A 19,507-nucleotide genomic window follows, 5' to 3' on the forward strand; every position below is an offset into this window, starting at 1 on the left:
AGGCATACTATCTCCATAAAATTATCTCCCAGAGGCTCATCTTTCAGGAGAGAAGTAATTAAGTCCTAGGCTCTAATTAGATGAGACTTGCTCAAAATCTTTAACATTACTTCTCCCACTTCACACAAGCAGAGAATTTAAGAGATTATCTATGCACCTTTCTTTTTTAACTTTGGAAGATGTTAAAATTTTTAAACACCAACATAAAATGACAGCATGTTAAAAAGAGATATTACTTCTTGGTGCATCTTGAGACATGAAATATCTCAGAGTAATTTTATATGGGGAGGAGGAATGCTTTCTATTTAATAAGGGTTCCTGAGAATCCAGCAATCCTCAACCTGCTGTGTAGTTCACAGGACCTAACCTGTCCTTCAGCAAAGTTCGATGAAGAAAGGAAGGTGGCATGGTAGAAAAGCAAAGCAGTGTGGTAGACAGGCCAAGTTCTGGTTCTCCCAGGAATCAGACAGAATAAAAGATAGCAAAGGATAAAAAAAAAAGAAAAAAAAAAAAAAGAAAAAGTGGCAGCCAGATAGTCTGGCAATAAGGAAAGGGTATTCTTGGATTCAGGGTCATGTCTGGATGGTCAGTTTCACAGGCAGCACTGGCTGCTCCAGGGACAGACAAAATTTCTAATTAAAAGATTCATGATGATATTTGCATGAAACCTTTTTCTGCCTTCAGTAGAATGGCATCCTGTCACACCTTCCAAAACCCTAAACCTTTACTGACTAACTTCCAAGTCTCATCCGCCCGATCTTTTCCTCCAGGGTGGAAAAACTTGCAGGTTTTCAAGTCTGAGATGCACCAGCTGAATGCAGCACATGAGTCACAGGGAGCCTGGGGGCTGCAGCCAGAGCAGCCCAACCTGACATGACCCAGTGCTTCACAGTCAGTTGTCCCGGACTGCATTGTCCCCCAGTGTTCCCTAGGCTGTGTTCTTAACATAGTCCTTCTCTTGCCAGCTCTTCTTAAGGCCTGATGCCCCTTCCATGTTTATTCTTGTCTCAGACAGTAAGATTGGTTCCAATCCTTGTGCTGTGTGGCTCTCTAAATTTTAAACTTCATTGGGAGTGTCCCTGTTTTGTCTTAGTTTTTAAAGCCATTCAAAGTTCAGAGGTTTTGGGGAGAAGAGGAATCACCGGCCAGCTTGGCACTAGAGGAAGCTACAAGTACTAGAGGGAGGACTGATACAGGATCATCCAGGAATGACAATGAAACAGTGGCAGCAGCAAAGACAAAGGAGAACAGTAAAATACAGTCTAAATTCAGAAATAAAGGTTTTTGTGGGTAAGGCAAACACACATAGTAGAAGAGTCAAGTCCACAGAGAGAGAGAAGGCAGCAGAAACACCATAATGCCATGGTGGGAGAGATAGGTGAAGCCCCAGACAAGCAAATATTATTGAACGTGAAAGGAAAAATTACAAAACCAAAGGACAGAGAGGCTGTGATTAACAGTATCAAACTTGGCAAGCACACCATGAAAGAAGGAGCTTTCCCTCTTTGCTAGGAAGGCGTCCACATGTCACTTGTTCATTATAGTCACATGAATGCAGTTCTTGTGAGTGAACTCACATGTGAGTGAAAAGGAGAATGAATGGGAGATATTAAAGAGGAAGTGGACTTGAAATAGGAAAGACTGTGTCCAGAAAAGGAGGGAGGGCAGGTAGAAAGCAAGACAGAAGTAAGACAATTTTGCTAGATCAACCTCTTCTAGCAATACCTGTGGCTGTGAGGGCTGGGTTTAAATATATTTCAAAAGTGGGGACATGAATGAGGAATTGAGTTATGGCCAGCAAAATACAGACTTTCTTGCAAGGAAGATAGAACCAGAAGCAGTGGGACCATATAAACACCCAGAAGCTCCCGGAAGCTGTCAGACTTCAACTGATAAAACAATTGTTTTAATCAGAAAGGAAAATAGACTTTAATGCCTGTGTTTTCTCAGCTGCAAGCATGTGTGCCTGGCAGTTTTGTTGTTTGAACAGCATGAGAGAGAACTGGCCATTTGCTCCTCTGTCCTTGATTTGTTGACAGCTCTGTTAAAGTGTGGCTTCTTTGCAGGATGTTATCATTGATCTGTCTTAACATAGCAGTAGTCCTGTTAATGTCCAATTCCTGCTGAAAATGCTGTATCTTAACTCAAGTCATGTGCTATACACTGGATGAGAATTCACCAAACTCGTGGTGGTGGCCAAGAACAAGGAAATGCAGCACATTGTACCTTCAAAGTACTGTACAAACACAAATGTGTTATTTTCAAATCCAGTATCCTGTCTCAAATAATTTATTCTAACAAGACTTAGAGACATTTAGGTTCCTTTAGGACAGCTTTAGATTTTGAAGAACTGCATTTCCTACAGTCAGAACTTACCTGGTTACAGAATTCCTGACAAAATTACTGATCCAGAGGAAAATTCCACTTTTCCAAGATAAGTTAGATATACAAAAGACACGAACAGGAAAAGATCATAATGTGCAGTACAAGAGGGTTACTTACCCGTGTTAGCTAAAAGTAATCAGAGACTCACAAGCCTCATTCAGTATGAAGATGATTTCCTGCAAAATACAGCAGAAGCAAATTGGAAAATGCAAATTGCAAGAAGCACACATTCATATTAGCAATGAGATCGTAGCATGTAAGAATAACAGATAAGAGCCACAGGAATGTTGCAGTTGTTGGGAAGTGTGTAATACTGGCAGAATAGTGACTTCAGTATTTTCATTGAATGAAGGGAGCCACGGTATCATAGCAACTGGCTGTGATCTTGCCACTGTATTTGACTAAGTGAGGGCATGTGTAAGATTCACAGTAAATCTCCTGCCCTGTTAGCTTTCATGCTGTTGTGGTTTAAGCCCTGATGGAAATTAAGCACCGCACAGCCGCTCACTCATGCCACTCCTCTCTCTACCCTGGTGGAATGGGAAGGAGGATTTAAGTAAAACTTGTATGTTGAGATAGGAACAGGTTAATAATTGAAAATAAAGTAAAATATAGTAATAATAGTGATAATAAGAAACAAAAAGTGATGTTCTGTGGTGTGGAATATGCCTTTGGTCAGTCTGGGTCAGCTGTCTCAGCTCCCTCCCAGTTTCTTTTGCATGCCTTCTCATGGGCAAAGCATGAGACTAGGAGAGAAGAACAACTTCTTGGAGCTGACAGTTAAGAAGACACCAGAAGGAAAGATGGCAAATGTAGCAGCAAATAAACACACAGTCAGTGCTGCTGGTAGACTTGTGATCCTCTTTCGTATTTGCACTAAAGAGGAGGGTCCAAGCATCCTCCCCTATTAACTACCCCTAAACAGAACATCAGTATGCATGAACATGAGGTTAGTTTACACTGTCAGACTTTTTTAAAAGCACTCATTATTAACCTGTCAATCACATTAGCTGTTTGTTTGAATAGCAGGTCTGTTTTAGACCGTTGACTTGAAGATGTAATGCTGTCTATATAAATCCATCTTCTGTCCTTTACTTCCAGTTCAGCAACAGTTGAAGAATTTTGGCATATGAAATGTTCATAACATATGAAGAACTTGGTTTGGTAAATCTGGAGGGTGTTTTCTAAGAATTTAGTTAAAATGGAAGATTTTTTGGGAGAAGAGAGGGTCTATGCTTGAGTCTGTAAAAAGTTTAATTCTATTGCAGTGCTGCAAAGAGGTGTCAATTAACTTCTCCTGGTTCTTCAATGTGGCAACATTAGTGTGACTTACTATCATGGCCACAAGGGAAGAGGAAATGGCCTGTTCTTCCCAGGCCCTGTTCCTGTTGAGCAGCCTCTGCTGTAGATTTTCTATAAAAGACGAAGGTGCACAGCTTAATTTAAGTGTACCAACTGTGTTGGAGAAGAGTAGGAAGTCAGTCTGCTTCCTCTGGAAGTCTGTCAGAAGCAAATACCAAAAGTGGTATGATGCCCTGAAACATGCTAGACCTCCAACTTCACTGAGGAACTTGTGAAAATCCATCACAGCAGGTGTTGGTTGCAAGTTGTCTTTTAAATCAAAACAAGGATTGCGTGTCTTCGCAGCCTTGTGTGGAGAGAGGCTCGAAGGCACAACTTCATGTTCTGTGCTCCTCCAATACTATTTATTTGACTGTGTGTCAGCACCTTGCAAAGCCTGGCAGCACAGTCCTGCTCTTGTACTGTTCTAGATGAGTTTGAGTTGCAGAGTCTGTTTCAACCTTAGCACTGTTCAATGTGTTTTTGTCAAGCCAGGGAACACAATGCATTGTGTATAATGGGTGTTTAATTGCTTACATAATAAATCTTTGCCTTGTTTGTTGCAGCAGCTGTAACTGCTGTAGACTACTTACATCTCTGGATCAGATGATACTGATTGTTTTAAGATTACCGAATCTAAATTTAGGCTTTTTTTTTTTTCCCAGTAATGTCTAATGCAGACAAACCTAGAATTCTGATGTGAGGTGATTCATTCAACTTTCCTTCAGGACAAGAATTTTCTGTATTGTAAATTCATTGCTTGATCATTTATATAATATAACAAGCACATACAGAACATTTAACCACAGAGTAATAAATCACTGTTGCAAAGACATTTTTTCTTTCATAATAAGTTTTAATTTCCTTTTTTTTTTTTTTTAATGCCATACCGTTGCCTACAATTATATCTCTTACTGATTTATGATAAAGAAGTCTGTTCATTTTGTTTTGGGTGTATATCTCCCTTAGATATTTGCAGCGTGCTTTCATGCTTTGCTTTTTGCTTAGTCAAGCAATGATGTCCATATTTAGCTTTTAATCTTATCCAAAAAATCAGGCAATTTAATCCCCTCAGAGATTTTGATGTTCTTGTCAAAACTGCCCCAGATTTTCCTAACTTTGTACAATGTCTACAGTAGTTAACAGAGCTGGGTCTGGTGATTCAGGCATCACCAGGGCTGTGTTAATGGGTGGTGTTACTGTCAAAAGTGATTTTGGCGTCAGTGTCACCTGCTAGGTTACGCTTCTTAGGCAGGTCTGCATGCCTAAGTTGCCGGCCTGTCTACCCTAACACTGGGAATGTGTCCTTCAATGGGTTTTCTTTTGCCAGCTCACTCCATCTTTGGGCTCCCAGGTTTCCTATGCCCTTCCTTCCATTCAGCATGTAATCTAGGAACACATTAAGTTGCAACTTTACACAGCAAACTTTCTTTGTGTTGGGTTGGGATACTCGTGCAATGATTTTTGCATGTCCTCAGTGAAGATGGTTGTGCATGCAGTTGCAGTTTCCATGGGATTGGATGCAGCGTCATGACCTAAGGGAGGGTGCTGGTTCCAGGCCAGGCTCCACCACTGCCCTAACACCTTCTCAGAGCCTGAGACCTTCTCACCTCAAAGACAGGCACATCAGTTGTAAAATGCCACAAAATTAACTTCTGAAAGGCAGTACAGAAGCAGGTGGTGGTGTTCCAGCTTCTAGTCTGGGACACTGCCAGCAGGGTGGGCTGCATGGTCAGACCAAGAGTGATGAGCAAAGAGGTTTGTCTGCTGTGCTGTTTTATTTGGATGCTCACTTTTCCTGTGCCTACAAGATGTACCTGGGTCCTCTCTTGTGTAAGAAATTGCATGCCCACAAAATAGAGAGCAGCAATCCCAGATTCCAAACCAGGAAAGTGAAAGAACAAAAATCAGCTTCAGACCACGCTGATGCACTGGTCTGATGGGTGTGAGAAAGCTTGTTGCTATTCTCATCCCCGCCTTCCTTCTTATGTGGCAATGATGACTGGAACACTTGGGATCTCCACACTTCTTTTAACAATGCTTAGTTTTGTTCTGACTCTGTAGCCCCAGGCACAGGTCATCAGACATGGTCCTTCCTACTGGGGAAGCTGGTTTACCCCCAGGCTGCTGCTGTTTTTTGCTGAGCACAGTGGTTCTGGCTTCAATAAGCTTCACACTCTCCACCATATTTCCAAAGAGAGTCACTGCACTGTGTAAATCTGACTTGTGTTTTGTATGCATACATCTTTATTAAATTTGCCACCTTTGATTTTGCCCTGAGCACTCGATAAAGTCCATGCATGTCTTCATAATAAAATAGGTGACAGACATGGCAGGGTGGTTTTGGTTTACCCTTTCACATGTATATTTACACGCACATCTTTTATTAGTTGCAGAGTTCCTGTCATTTTTAGGCTTGATAGGATAAATCTTAGTTGAAAAATTTTGCCTAAATGGCACCATTACATAAAATAACCCCCTGCATGTTGCTGAGCTTTGTGCTACTGAACTGAACACCTCCAGCCCGGGGCTTGGGTTGTTATCATCATTCATTGCCTGCAACCTCGTCTCTGTTTCAACCCACAGATTTCTCTCCATGTTGAACTAATTTTGAACATACATGGCATGCCAGGAAAAAAAAAAAAATAAAAAAAAGAAATCATATTTCCTATATCTTGTAATACCAAGAAAAATGTGGTTCTGTTTTTCTCAATTGTCAGTTTGATAACTAGTCAGAACTTAATTAGAGAAGGTCTGAGCCTGGAACAGCACAGGGTCAGATTTTGCAACTCATCTGTAGCACTGAATGCTAAAAATGGCTTTTAGGTTCATGGAATTAGTGTATCTTGTTAGATCATTTTCAGCAGAATCAAATAACGTCCAATTTTTCTGTGACCAGTAACAACAGGGTTGATTTTTTTTTTCTTTCATTTTAATAGTTTTTGTTCAGGAATACAGCTTAATTGTACAAAATGCTGTTTTGTGGCAGATAACACTTATTTTCCAGGTCCCTTTCCTAACCTGAAGGTTTAAATAACACTTCTGATCTCGGAAGCTATAAAAATGCTTTCTTTCAATCAATATTTGTGTCCTGATGTAGTCCTTAGGTCATGTTTTGTGAAAAACAGTAATAAACTTTTCCTCAGACTGTAGGAATCAGGCACTATATTGTCTCACTTTGTGTTCCTGATTCTTGGCACTGTTGTTGTCCAGCCATGAACCAAATAAATGAAGCTTAAACGCACAATCTTGCAGGATCAGACCCTCTAATACGGAAGTCTGTGTATCCAGAATTGTCAGCAGAGACTTTTCAATGGGATGTATGTAAGTCAAGGCATAAGCACAACGTTGTTTGCACCCATCACATTTTTAGCGTGGCTGGTTTGGAGCTAGCACGGGCCCCAGGCTGTTTTTAATGTGCAGCTTGTTGTGGCCACTCTGTTTTACAGGGCAATAGTTGTGTCTGAAGACATGAGTCACACTGTATCTGATCAATCTCTACCTCATTTTACTGCTTAATATAGATGTAGCCCAGAAGTTCTCATATGGAGGTCATCTTTTCTTTCATTTTCTTGTCACTCCTGCCAGCATGGAGAGTGACACAGTTAACAGCATTCGTGAGCCCTGGAATTTAATGTTTGCAGGCTTATGGGTAAGTTTGAAAAATAATTTTATCTTTGAGGGAGGAAAATGAAAATAACAAAAAAACCCTGAGACTTGAGAAAACAGCTTAGAAAGCATGAGGTTAATTTTTCCACTGATGTAGGGCAAAGTAAAAAAACCAACTTGGGACTGCAGAAATTTATCTCACACCAAGGTCTGGCCAATAAACTTGAAACAAAAGAAATTCTGAAAGAACCTGGGCATCATGAGGACAAGTAGTCTGACTGCTCTGTGTGGTTTGTGTTGCATGCTGAAGAGGCTACTAGTGATAGAAATAGGCAGCTGAAAACTTTGCTTTCTCTACTCCCAAGAATTTGGAATTTGGAATGCTGTGTTGGTGTGGGAACCTAAACCAAGCACAAAGCAATTGCTGTTTTTTACAGATGAGGTGGAACTTTTGTGCCTGACTGGAAATTAGATCCTATTTCAAAATGTGCATTGTACTTACATGTGTGTATTAATCTCTGAATCACCTCTCCTCTAAGCAGCCGTGGTGTACACAAGGTCTTGTGTGCTTATCTTATGCTGATGGTTAGGAAAGAACCTGAATGTATCAGTCATGTTCTTATTCAGGCCTTCCACCTCTTTTTGCATATGCATGAGTTTATACAGAAAAATTGGCGTTACTAAGCTCTGAAGAGAGAGCAAAAAGACCAACTCAGAGAAGATAATGTAAGGCAGCAGAAATGGGACACTCTGCTCCCTATACATATAATTTATCTCTATCAGAAATATGTGAAAATAAACACTCTGTTTTCCCACCTTAGCAGCAACTTTGTGTGCTGACAGTCTAGCTCAGTGCTGGTTCAGGTACATTTTCCAGGTGTATTAAGGAATAGATTAAAAGCAGAGACAGTGCTTGTAATAGCAGCTGCTGAAATTAGGAGTATTGCATGGGTGCAGGCCTATTGCTGGTGCAGTCCAGGTCTAGTCCTCCAGGACAAAGTGGACAAAGGTGGACAAGGTGGCCAGGAGGGCTGTGCTAAAAACCAGCAGTAAAAACTAAACCGTCTGTAGGTCTGGTACTTTTAAAATGCTGTCTGGTGTCCAGGAAATGTTCAAGAGTTTTTATACCATAGAGCAAGGTCATTTTTCTGGAGTGTGTGAGAGCCCTCCCCAGTGTTTTCTCCTCACAAGCCTGCACTGCCGATGGAGGTGGGCAGCTGAAATGCCTGGCCTGTGCAGACCAGCACTGCAAGGCCAGGATGGCAGGGGTTTGGTGTCACCTTGGCATCCCCATAGATGGGGTATGTAGCTACTTTGTGCAATTTTTATCAATACTGATATCACACCCATGCAGTATAAACCTAACTGTGCCTGTTATCTTGGGAATACCCATCTTCAGTTTCCAGAACAGTTGTTTCCATCCACAAATGTCGCATTTTTTCTGAGCATAACCGTGTTCTGAACCCATAGGAGGGTGGTGAAGATGTGCAAATGCTCACACATCCCTGCCAGTGAGGAGAAGTCCTACCTGTGCCCGTGGTTCCCTGGAAGGTGGTGGTTTATGGTGATGTGGTATCCCCTTGGTGGTGATTTGTGATAGTGGGTGTCCCCTTGGTATGGGGAAAGCATCTCCTTGTGCCTGGGGAAGATACTGTGTGTGCAGGCGTAAGTCATCCTCCATGCTGTGCCACTGTTACATTTCAGATTAATGTCATGTTTTTTTATCTTTGTTCCATTCAGTCTCTTGGCACCAGTTCCTTTCAGAGTCCGTGTGTGCCATCAAATAGAGTTTATGGCTTTTACCTTTTTTCCACTTACATTCTTTAAAGTGAAAGCTTGTTTTTCTTACCTGACACCGCTTCTGACCTCTGGTAATCCTACCATTTTTCTTTGTATTAAATGATGTTTACAACTTCTTTTTATTTTTTGCCCGTTCAATTTTCTGTGACGTTTTCCATGTCATTAGTATAAAACTGAATTAAACTGTTTGTCTTGATTTTCATCGCTTGAAAATATTTAGCCTATTATAATTTTACAGCCATCCTTAGTCTATTTGGTTATGCTTCTGTTTAGTCAGAATTCAAATAAAATGTGTTGCACACTAATTGTGGCCCAGTACACCCCCTCCTGGTTTTGAGGCTATGGTCTCAGATTGGTGTGTAGAAGGATTTTCAAGGCCATTTTTTTGGTAAGATGATCCCAAAACTGATAACATGGTTTAGTTAGATTGTTTGCAAAAGGTGATATGCAAAATGTAAAGTACTCTTTATCTGGTCTTAACTCATAGTGTCACTTGCTATTGATATTTGTAAAATTATGCATAAGAGAAATAGAAGCTTAACTGCTCCTAAAGTACATATATTTAGCATTAACAGCAGTGGTGTTTCTGAGAAATAGATCTGGATCTGGAAGTTCAGTTGGAATAGTTTGTTTTTTTCCTTAATTTAGCTGTTTGATGAAACTCATGTTAAACAAAATCCCCAATAAGCAGTATCCTGTGCTGTATGCAGTAAATTGACTGCTTTTGATCACATCAAAAACCTGAAAATCTACGAGAAAATAGTTCTTTTATTCTTCAAAGATCAGGTTTTCTTGCTATTTTTATGATTATTGAACATCTTAGAAAGCTTGGATTGCAATCCTTTTTTGTTGTCCTAGAAAATGCAGTGCCTTCCAGTCAAAGCAGGAGGGTGAACAAATTGCTTTGTTTTGCATTATCTGTGAAACATAACACATGCTCCTGCTGCATGCTTACTGCAGAATTAAACCATCCTCTGACAGAGAGCTCAAAAACAAATGGATCCTTCACAAAAAATCAATAGGCTGGGATTACTGCTAGGACAGCTAATGTCCCTTACCAGTACCTTTTAGAATTAAATTTGCTTAGCTCCATTAGAGTTTTTTGTTATTATTGTTATTGCTTCCATGTTTCTCCCAAATCACATCTGAAGATGTAAGTGTGCGTGTCCGAGCACTTAGTAGATCCTCCTGATAGAACAATGGAAAACTTGGAATATTAAATGAAATTACACTGTATCTGTTAATGATTATTTTTCTGTGATTATGTACTGTGTTTAAGTTTATAAAAAATGTGTACAAACCCAAGTGGAAAGAAGTCAGAAATTTAATAGCTTGCTCCTAGGAGGTTTTCTCTCATTAATATTTTTCCTTCTATCCTGAGTACTGGGGCCTTTCAGTACATTCCCATTTGGTATGAGTCACACCAAGAAGGAGGACCTGAAATAACCAGCTGTCACTGCCTTCTGTTAACTCTGAAAGAGTTTTTTGCCCACCTGGACTCTACCGAGCAAGTGAAGTATCAGCTTTTCAGTTTTGCTCAGGGCAGAGTCACCTGTTATCATGGAGGCTGCTTCCAAAACCCTGCCAGTCAGCGTGGCAGAAGTTCACCTAAGTCCTCACAAGGGCACTAGATACTGACCTGACAGCAAGTTTTTGGCTCATGGGATCACTCCTCCCAAGCTGTTTTCCCACTGATCAGCATGTGGGAAAAGAGCTTGGGAGGAGTGATCCCATGAGCCAAAAACTTGCTCTCAGGTCAGTATCTAGTGCCTGCAGCATCACCCTGATCAGGACCCTTCTGGAAGTTTGCTTCCCACTACCCTGGCAAAGCCAGTGTGGGACATCACAGGGGACCAGCAAGCCCTGCAAATTGGGATGCCACCATGGCCCAGGCATGCTTAGACACAAACCCAAGGTGAGCAAGGAGCCCAATTGCCTTCAGACTGCTCCACTGTCACTGCCGAAAGATGGGCACTACAGACCATAAAGCACTGAGAGTCACCTCTGAAAGCAGGTCCCATTTACATACAATAGGAATAGAAAGGGAGCGAGGAGCAGATGCTGTGTAAGAGTAATGTAGCTGGATTGCATCCCTGGATTGCAGTAAGGTGAGCCAGGGCTCACTTGGAGATGGTGAATGCAGTGGGAGCCTACAGCATCAATGGCCAGGGCACCTTCACACTCCTAAGTCTGACCTAGAATGCTTACAGGGCACTTGTCAGCAAAAAAGATGGTTAAGGATGCAGGAATTTAGGAATAAAACTCCACATCTCTTTGTCAAAGAAATTCATTCCAGGCTGAAGGATAGCCTGGAGTGGAAGGAATTGCTGTCCAGCAAATGTAATTGGACTCCAGAGGAACATCTCACCCCATGTCACTCAGGAAACAATCCCTTGTGCTGGAAAAGATGGCACGTGGCAGTCAAAGGGCAGGCAGTGTTCTGTAATGCTGAAGGGAGTATCCAGCCAGGGACAGCTTGCTCATAGGAGTTTCTAAAAGGTTAATCTCATGGTCAGTTATTTTTGGGATGTTTTAGGGATCAAAGAACAATCTGCAGAGTAGCATTTTAGTGGTTTTTGCAGTACACGCAGTGCTGAAGTGCATTGCTCATGAATGGGAAATCAGAGTATCAGAGAGGCAAGCTGGATGACCTTGAGCAGCACAGAATTGATTTGCAGTGAAATGGAACAGCCCAAAAATGAGCAAAGAGGTCACTCATGTAGAGATTAATAGCAACAGTATTTGCTGTTAAAAGCATCTCACTGGTTATTGAAGAGGGGAAAAGAAAATTTCTCAGTGTACTAGGCATGTGACCAATGAGGCTGTAGTTGCATCTCTTCTGGAATACTTTGTACAGTTCTGGTCTCCGTGGTACAGAGCAACCACATTTTTCTTGGACTGAGTTCAGGGACAATGAGGGAGAAGAGGGCATTTCTTACTAAGGGCCAAGACAGCTTGGCTTGCTTAGTGTAATAAAACGGATGCTGAGAGGAGATATAACATCTCTTCAAAATTACTGCAGGAAGCAAACATGGGAGAGGAAGAAAAGGATAAAGCTGGTACTTACATAAGTGCAATAAAGATAAATTTAGCTTGGAAACAGCCAACCAGTCTGATGGGTTTGGAAGAGACAGCCTGAGAGAGCCTTTCAAGTTTTGCATCCTGGTGTTTAACTGCAGAATCAAAATTTGCCATTCAGATAAAAATGGCAAAGGAGGAATTGCAGAATATTTACAATGAATGTTAGTTGATTTGTGCTTTGTTTACAGTTGCTTTACTGCAGTATGCAGCAGATTAGCTATTAGCAAATCCCTTGTATATGGATATATGAGGACAGGTTTCTGTGAGAAATGGAAAAAATAAAGGTAATGCACAATTTGCACAGCTTGGTAATGAAGTCCTTGTGGGTATGAGTAGCAAACAGTATGCTCATAGGCATAATAGTGTCAGATGACATCTGATTTTTCAAAGGCATAACTATCATCTCATTTGAACAAGTATTATGTGATCTTTTAGACAGATTATTTAAAGTCAGTCTCTCGGACATTCTTCCAATATGCACCCAGCAATGCCTATTTCCAGAGCTAGGTGAAGGATGAAGAGGAGTGTTGAAAAAACATAACTTACTAAATATATTTTTCTGCTTCAGTTTTACTTCAGCTTTTCATAAATTAATGTAACAAACTGCAGTTAACCTAAGTCATTATTACAGCCTTAAACTTTTGAAATTTTAAGTATCTTACTTTTCTTGTTCATTTATAGCTAGTAAATGTGTCATAAAAAATCAAGAGGGATTTTATATGTTACCTTGCACTAGTATTAACTTGGTTGATAAGGTTGTAACTACTGACATGTAGTGGCAACTGGGCTTCAGAAACTCAATTTTTGTCTTTTTGAGGGGCAAGAATCACATTATTACACTTGAGATCAGACAGTTTGGTGGCTGTCTGACCTTTTGCTACTGACTTTAAAATACTGTTGTCATGGATGCCCTGCCTTTATGGGACTGCAGCAAAAAGCAGAAAAGAAAATTCTATATGATTAAAGTTATTTCTTAATTTCTTAGCTGTTCCAGTAATAGCTGGCATCAGTGGTAAAATTTGCTCTTACCTCCAGTTTGGATACTGCTACTTGGGTTTGTTAATGCTTGTACTGCCAAATGAAAGAGCTTGTTGACATTGGTAATAGGCTCTTTTAGCAGAGTATGGGTTATTATCTGGAGAGACAAGGTCAATTCACATCTAACCTTTGTTAAAAACACTGGCCTGCACTTAATGTTTCATAGCAAGGCATGATTCCCAGACTATGAACCATCATTGTTGCTCAGTCTCCAAATTCAGTAACTTTATTTTTATTAATGTCTGGTCACTAGACCTGAACAGAGCAGCAGGGTTTTGACCATTACTGTAAGAAAAATGCAGCCTCTGGCTTCCTAGTAGCCTGCTATAGGTACCTTTCAGCATCCTTAGGAGGTGTTAATAAATATCATTCTGATACTAAATTAAAACCCAGCAATGTGACAAAGTGCAAGTATGGTGCAAGAAAAAGATATTTCAAAGTGTAAATCTATATGCTTATATTTATAGAAATTGGAGTGTCCTAAAATGCTACATGAGAAATTAAATTTAATCAGTTGAGGTGTACAAACTTGATTGTGTATCACAGCATTTTTTTGAATGGAACTATGATTTTTCTTTTACCTTTAACTTATATAACACCATTTCTGTTATACAGTATGTTCTGAGTTTGGAGTTTATTTGCTTGAAATATGTGTCACTTTGTATAGGAAATGTAATACCTGTAAATCTAATTGTTAGTGAGAATATAGGTACTATTGCTTGTGGCAGGAAAAAAAGATTTACGGATTATTGTATTTTGTTGTTACTATATACAAATGAAAGTTTATCTGCTTATCAGCTACCTGTCTGCACATAACTCTGAATGCAATAGATACATGTTGACTGTTGTTCAACAATGAATATCATTGATTTTCTATTTATTAATCTAAATGTTAGGATAATTTTGTCTCTTTTTTCTTCAAGTTGCAATTTACTCTAACTTTTCCTTACAGACCTTCCACTGTCCTTCATCCCCAATTCTTTCATTGCAGGGAGAGCTCACAACTTCTTTTTGTTTCTGTACTGGACCTCTTTGAACATGCTCCATTTCACCCATGATTTGTTTTTGCAGGGTCTTCTGTGTGTCTCAGGACATCCATTGGTCCAGTTCTTCTGTAAATTTCTAGAAACTGCTTTTCTTTTGGATCATTTATAATTATAAATACGGTCTAAATACCACAAATGGGGTGACCACAGGCTGAGCTCAACACTTCAGCTTCTCTGTCTTAATTTTTTCTTAGTTTACTTCATTCTTCCTCTTTTTCATGCTTATTTCCCCAAGAGCGTGCCTGCATTTTGACCCTTTTCTCCTCACTTCTCTTCTGCATAGAAGGGCACAGTAGAGAAGATGGCTCCTTTAGGAGAGGACCTTTCTGAACCAGTGGACCCAAATCATCAGTCAGGGGTACTGCCTGGACTCTAATTCTTAATCCCAACTCCTTTGAAATCCTTTCTCACTCACTGAAGTGGAGACCATTGCGTCAGCTTTCATGAGCAATATTTTGTAGTTGTTTTGTCAGAAGAACAATTTTTTTTACTAAATCTAGTCCAGTCACCCCAAAAGCCAGCAGATTAAGGAAAAGAATTGACAGAGAAGCTTATAGAGAATTCTGGCTGCTTCTTTGCACTGGAGAGAACTGTCAAAGTGCTGTGCCCCTCCTGTGGTGGTTACTGCCTATCCCAGGCATCCTTCCTCACAGTAGTCATGCACCAAGATGACAAAAGACTAACCTACTGTAAAAAAATACATTAAAAAGGCAAAGAATCAGTGCTTCTTGCAATGAAGTGCTTCTTGCTTTTAATTTGAGGACCAGGCAGTAACTCAGCCTAGCTTGGAGGACTCGCATGTTTTGCCATATGGGTGGTACAACAAAGTGAGTCATGACAACATGCTTCTCAAACTGGCGAGCTTCCCAGCCACATCCCGGGTGTTTTCCTGGTGTCTCTCAGTTCCTACTGACCCTGCCAAGCCCCATGGCTTCAACACAGCAGAGCCTGTGCTGCTGCAGGTCATGGCTGCAAATCATCTTCCTCAGGATCCAGTGCTATCTGGCTCTGCAGTCTCATATATTGTTGATAGCTGTGATTTTGCATCATGATCTCCACTTGGAAAGTCCTGGCTGAAACAGGGATTATTCCCTGTGACTCCTTGTCACTTAGGGGCCATCAGTGGTGGGAGACAGGCTATAAAGTTCGTCTGCAAAGCAGAGAGTGGCTTTTCTTTGTCTAAAACAGAGCCAGGAACAATATATCAGTGTCCATATATATTTAACTCTGAGGACTGATGCAGAATTTGTCTTGCTGAGGTGTAATTTTGGAAGTTGATGTTCGGAAGTAATTTTTCTTCACTGAGTGTAGCTGCTATCAGAAGGTGATTGGTAGTTCTGTTGTTTTGCCTGTATTTTTGCTGCTTGTAGAACAGTTAATTCAATGTTTTGCTGAAGTCTCTAATAAAGTTTTTATGTTACCATGACAAAAATACAAAAATAGCAGCACTGTTGTCAAGGTGATGTAGCCAAATTATTACCACCCTGATTCAGTAGGAAAAGATATGAGCATTTTGATGGTTTTTTTAATGTTTAAGATAAAAGTTTTAATGTTGTTTCAAGTAATGAAGTAACAACAGCAAAACAACAGCCAAAGCGATCACAGGCAAATTCACATGAACTAGGTGGAATGAATTGAACAGATAGCACTGGAAATAGATTTGTCCTTCAGCTTCTGCTAGGGGCAATGGTGAGAAGGAGGAGAGGGTTTTGTAATGATGAGAACCACTTTGATATTATTATTTGAAATAGCTGCAAGCAGAAGCCATAGATAATAATAATCTCCAAACTGTAGAGGTTGAAAGCGCCAAGAAGCCAAGAATGACTGCAGCTGCCTTGAGTGGTGGTGGAACAAAGCCATAGAGTTGTGAATAGTTTATACAGATTGAATATAATCAGAGTTGAAATGTGCAGTCATCAGGTTTGAGATCCAAGAAGCAGGTGGTACACATGTCTATATCAGGATTTTGGAGGGGTTTCCTGGCATGAACCAATTCAAAGAATCACAGACTAAAGAAACAGTTTTGATATCCACATTTAAAAGTGGTCCATCGCTTTTGAACATAAGAGTACAGTCTTCTCAAAACATTCAGTGAAGCAAATTGTTTCTGTTTTAAAATAATGCTTTAGAACTCAATGCCACTTTTTTTCCTGGAAGTGCTAAATGGAAGCTAATGACAGAGAGGAAATTATTTCCAAGTTCTGCAACTGGCAGACTTTACCAGAGGATTCATGAGCTTTTCAAACACATTTTTATTTAATTTAAATTGTTGCTTGTCAAGAACTGGACAACCAAATGTGTAGAGAATGTCGCCAAGGGAGGCATATTCAGAATGGTGTATGATCTGATTATAGTTTGCAGATCTCTTTACTGTTTTTAAGAAAAAAAATCTGCATTGAATATTTCACCATTTTTCTTCTGTATTCTTAGCAGAAAATGACCACATATTAATGTTTTTATTGCTCTGCAGCTTCAGTGGTCACTTAGTGATGGAATTTCTTAATTTCTATTAATCTTAAATGTTGAAGAAGAAGAAACAGTAACAGTTTTAAATAAACAATCTTGTAAATTCTGACACATTTAAATATTTTTGTATAGCAAATGAAAAACATTAAAAAACCCAGTATATTGATTCTGGATCTGAAAGCAGCTCTGTTCCTTCTTGAGTAATGGAACATTTTATTGTAGAATTAGGAAATTATGCGATCAATTTTCTGTTTTCCATTCCTAAGAAATAATTTAATATATGCATATATAGATATATATATAGAGAGAGAGAGAGTGCAGTTTCCTTCCCATTTCCCCTTTCAGTTGCCATCTTAAAAAAAAGCTGATCAGATACTGAGTCAGTATGAAATTGTGAGCAAAGGCATTGATCCATCTTCCTTAAACCTTTTCATTATGAATTCTGTTATTAGAAATTAAAACCTTGGTGTGCTGTCGCTTCAGTCCGCTTTCCTTACCTGCATATTCATGCCGATCATTAGCTATTCGCTGCATGTGTGTGTTTAATAATCATTCTGTAATGCTGCCTTTTTTTCCCATTTTTCACAGTTTAGTTATTCCAGTTGGCAATTAGTAAAGCTGCCAAAAGATTAAAGAAATGGCTTCTTCATTATTTAAGTAGTGATTACTCATCACTGGTCAGACAAAATAGATTGGGATTTAGGTGACCACATGTCAATATATACAGTTTTGACATCTGTTTCTAAGATCAGCCTCCCAGGTTCACTTTATAGAGACAGTGGAGACAAAAATGCAGTTTCAGGGTGCACTGTCATCCCAAGTAAAGCTTCTAAAACAGATCAGATGATTTGCACCGCAGAAATGCCAGGTTTAGTTGATTGTAAATGAAAACAAGACTAGCTAGCTTAGATGTTGGATTCATAGTTGTCCAAAGATAGATGATATGAATCCCACCCGTGTGCTCAAATTAATCATAAATGCCCAGAGATTCTGTGCAATGACACTGTTAATGGGAATGTACTGTGTCTGGGTTTTTTGATGTAACAAAACATAATGCAGTGATGATTATGTACTGTTCAGGACAAGTACCAAAAGCAGTACAGTCATGTTAGGACTACTTTTGAGATGGATTAGATTATCCTGCTTTTCACCTTGACTAAGTAGTACCAGGGAATTAGCATGTTCACATTTTTTCCAGCAGATCCTTTTGGCAACTGCATTAATAATCTGGTTGTAGACATACAGAGATGTTATTAAATATTTATGTTGGCAGATGAATGTAATGTCCTTGACCAGATTAGGTCCTGCTATGCAAAGCAGCACATATCAGATTGGTACTATTATTACTGTTATTGTGGTTGATGATTATGATAATAATAATAATAATAACAATAATAATATTCACCCATTCTTGTCCAAGCAATCTCACAAGGAGTTTATAAACATTGAAAATGGGACAACCTGAATGGAAGTAGCTTTCTTGAGGAGTGACACATAGCGATGGACTTTTGCATTAAAAAGGGTTAGAAAAAGCGACAGATGTTGAATGCTGAAACATTTTTTAGATTTTGTAGTTAATTTAGGGTATTGCCTTAATGGTGATTTTTCCTGTGTGTTTCTCCCCTTAGGATGATTTCCAGCATGCAGCCTCAGAAACCAACTGGGAGTCAGTCACAAGCTCTGTCTCAGTAAGTAATTTCTCACTGTTTTGCCCATCGATGGATTAATAGGGTGGCTTGAATCCAGCTCAATAAAATGGCCTCTGTACAGAGAAATCATGTATTCACCTTTGAAAGAGGCTGAATAAAGTTTTTATCCAACTGATACTGGACTCAAACAGTATGTTTTTAAGGATAAAAGATTAAGGATATGCCCTTTGCTGTTGTAAACACATGAGACAGCCATTGGGAAACATTTGGGAAACATTTCTTGCTTTCAAACTCATCCTACCAGATACAAACCTAAATTTTTAATCATTTAATGTCTTGACTTACATGGAAGACCATACATAAAGCAGGATGGCAGGAAAATGGATCTGGCATTTCATTGTCAATACTGAGAATTTTATTTTAGGTATTTCCAATAAAATAAAATATCTGAAGTCAGATACAGTTACTCCATATTCAGCAGTGAATTGCAACTTGGGAGAAAAATCAAGAAAGAAAAAAAACCAAGTAATCTAGTAAAAAAAATTAATTTTCTCTTCATTACATTTGATTTATGTTGTTGGCAAAAAATCTGCCCTCTCTGCCATTTCCCAGTGCTGGGGAATGGCACAGTAGCACGAGAATTCGTAATATGGGCAGTCCTCTTCTGTGTTTTGCTGCCTGCTCCACACCACGTCATGGTTCTTGTTAACTCCTCTTAAAACACATGAGATGGGAGTAAATGCTTAAAGCAGGCTTGAGACAATGTCTGAGGCATTCGTAGAAGAGAGCTTAGTGACAGCACCTTTGTTACAGTCGCTGTCAGGAGTAGCTAGTGAAGGAGCAGTAAATAAAATATGGGTTAATTCTACTGATCAGGGTCCAATCAAGACAGCAAGTAGAGAGAAAACTCTGTGCTGCCAAAATTAGAAGATGTTAAGCCAATCTTGCTTGTGTTTTGCTCTTGAATTTGCAAATGACACTTGCCCTTCATGATACGATTCACTGATTGCCTGGAACCAACTGTGCTGAAAGTCTTGAGGAGTGATGCTAGCAGGGCTGAGATCTACTGGATGTGCCAAGCAGGAGATGCTA

At 39.7% G+C, this 19,507-nt stretch overlaps 1 protein-coding gene across 6 annotated transcripts in view; it reads left to right on the forward strand.

The window, feature by feature from the left end:
- PDGFD (platelet derived growth factor D) overlaps window positions 1-19,507 on the forward strand; it is a 136,960-nt gene that overhangs the window by 88,386 nt on the left and 29,067 nt on the right. For all 6 annotated transcript variants that reach the window (XM_064409401.1, XM_064409400.1, XM_064409404.1 and 3 more), the window contains one exon: window positions 18,395-18,454. In XM_064409401.1, coding sequence (XP_064265471.1) covers window positions 18,395-18,454 — 60 coding nt within the window. The remainder of the gene's footprint in view (window positions 1-18,394; window positions 18,455-19,507) is intronic.

Source organism: Passer domesticus, chromosome 2 (assembly GCF_036417665.1).
Source record: "Passer domesticus isolate bPasDom1 chromosome 2, bPasDom1.hap1, whole genome shotgun sequence".
In the NCBI taxonomy this organism is placed as follows: Eukaryota; Metazoa; Chordata; class Aves; order Passeriformes; family Passeridae; genus Passer; species Passer domesticus.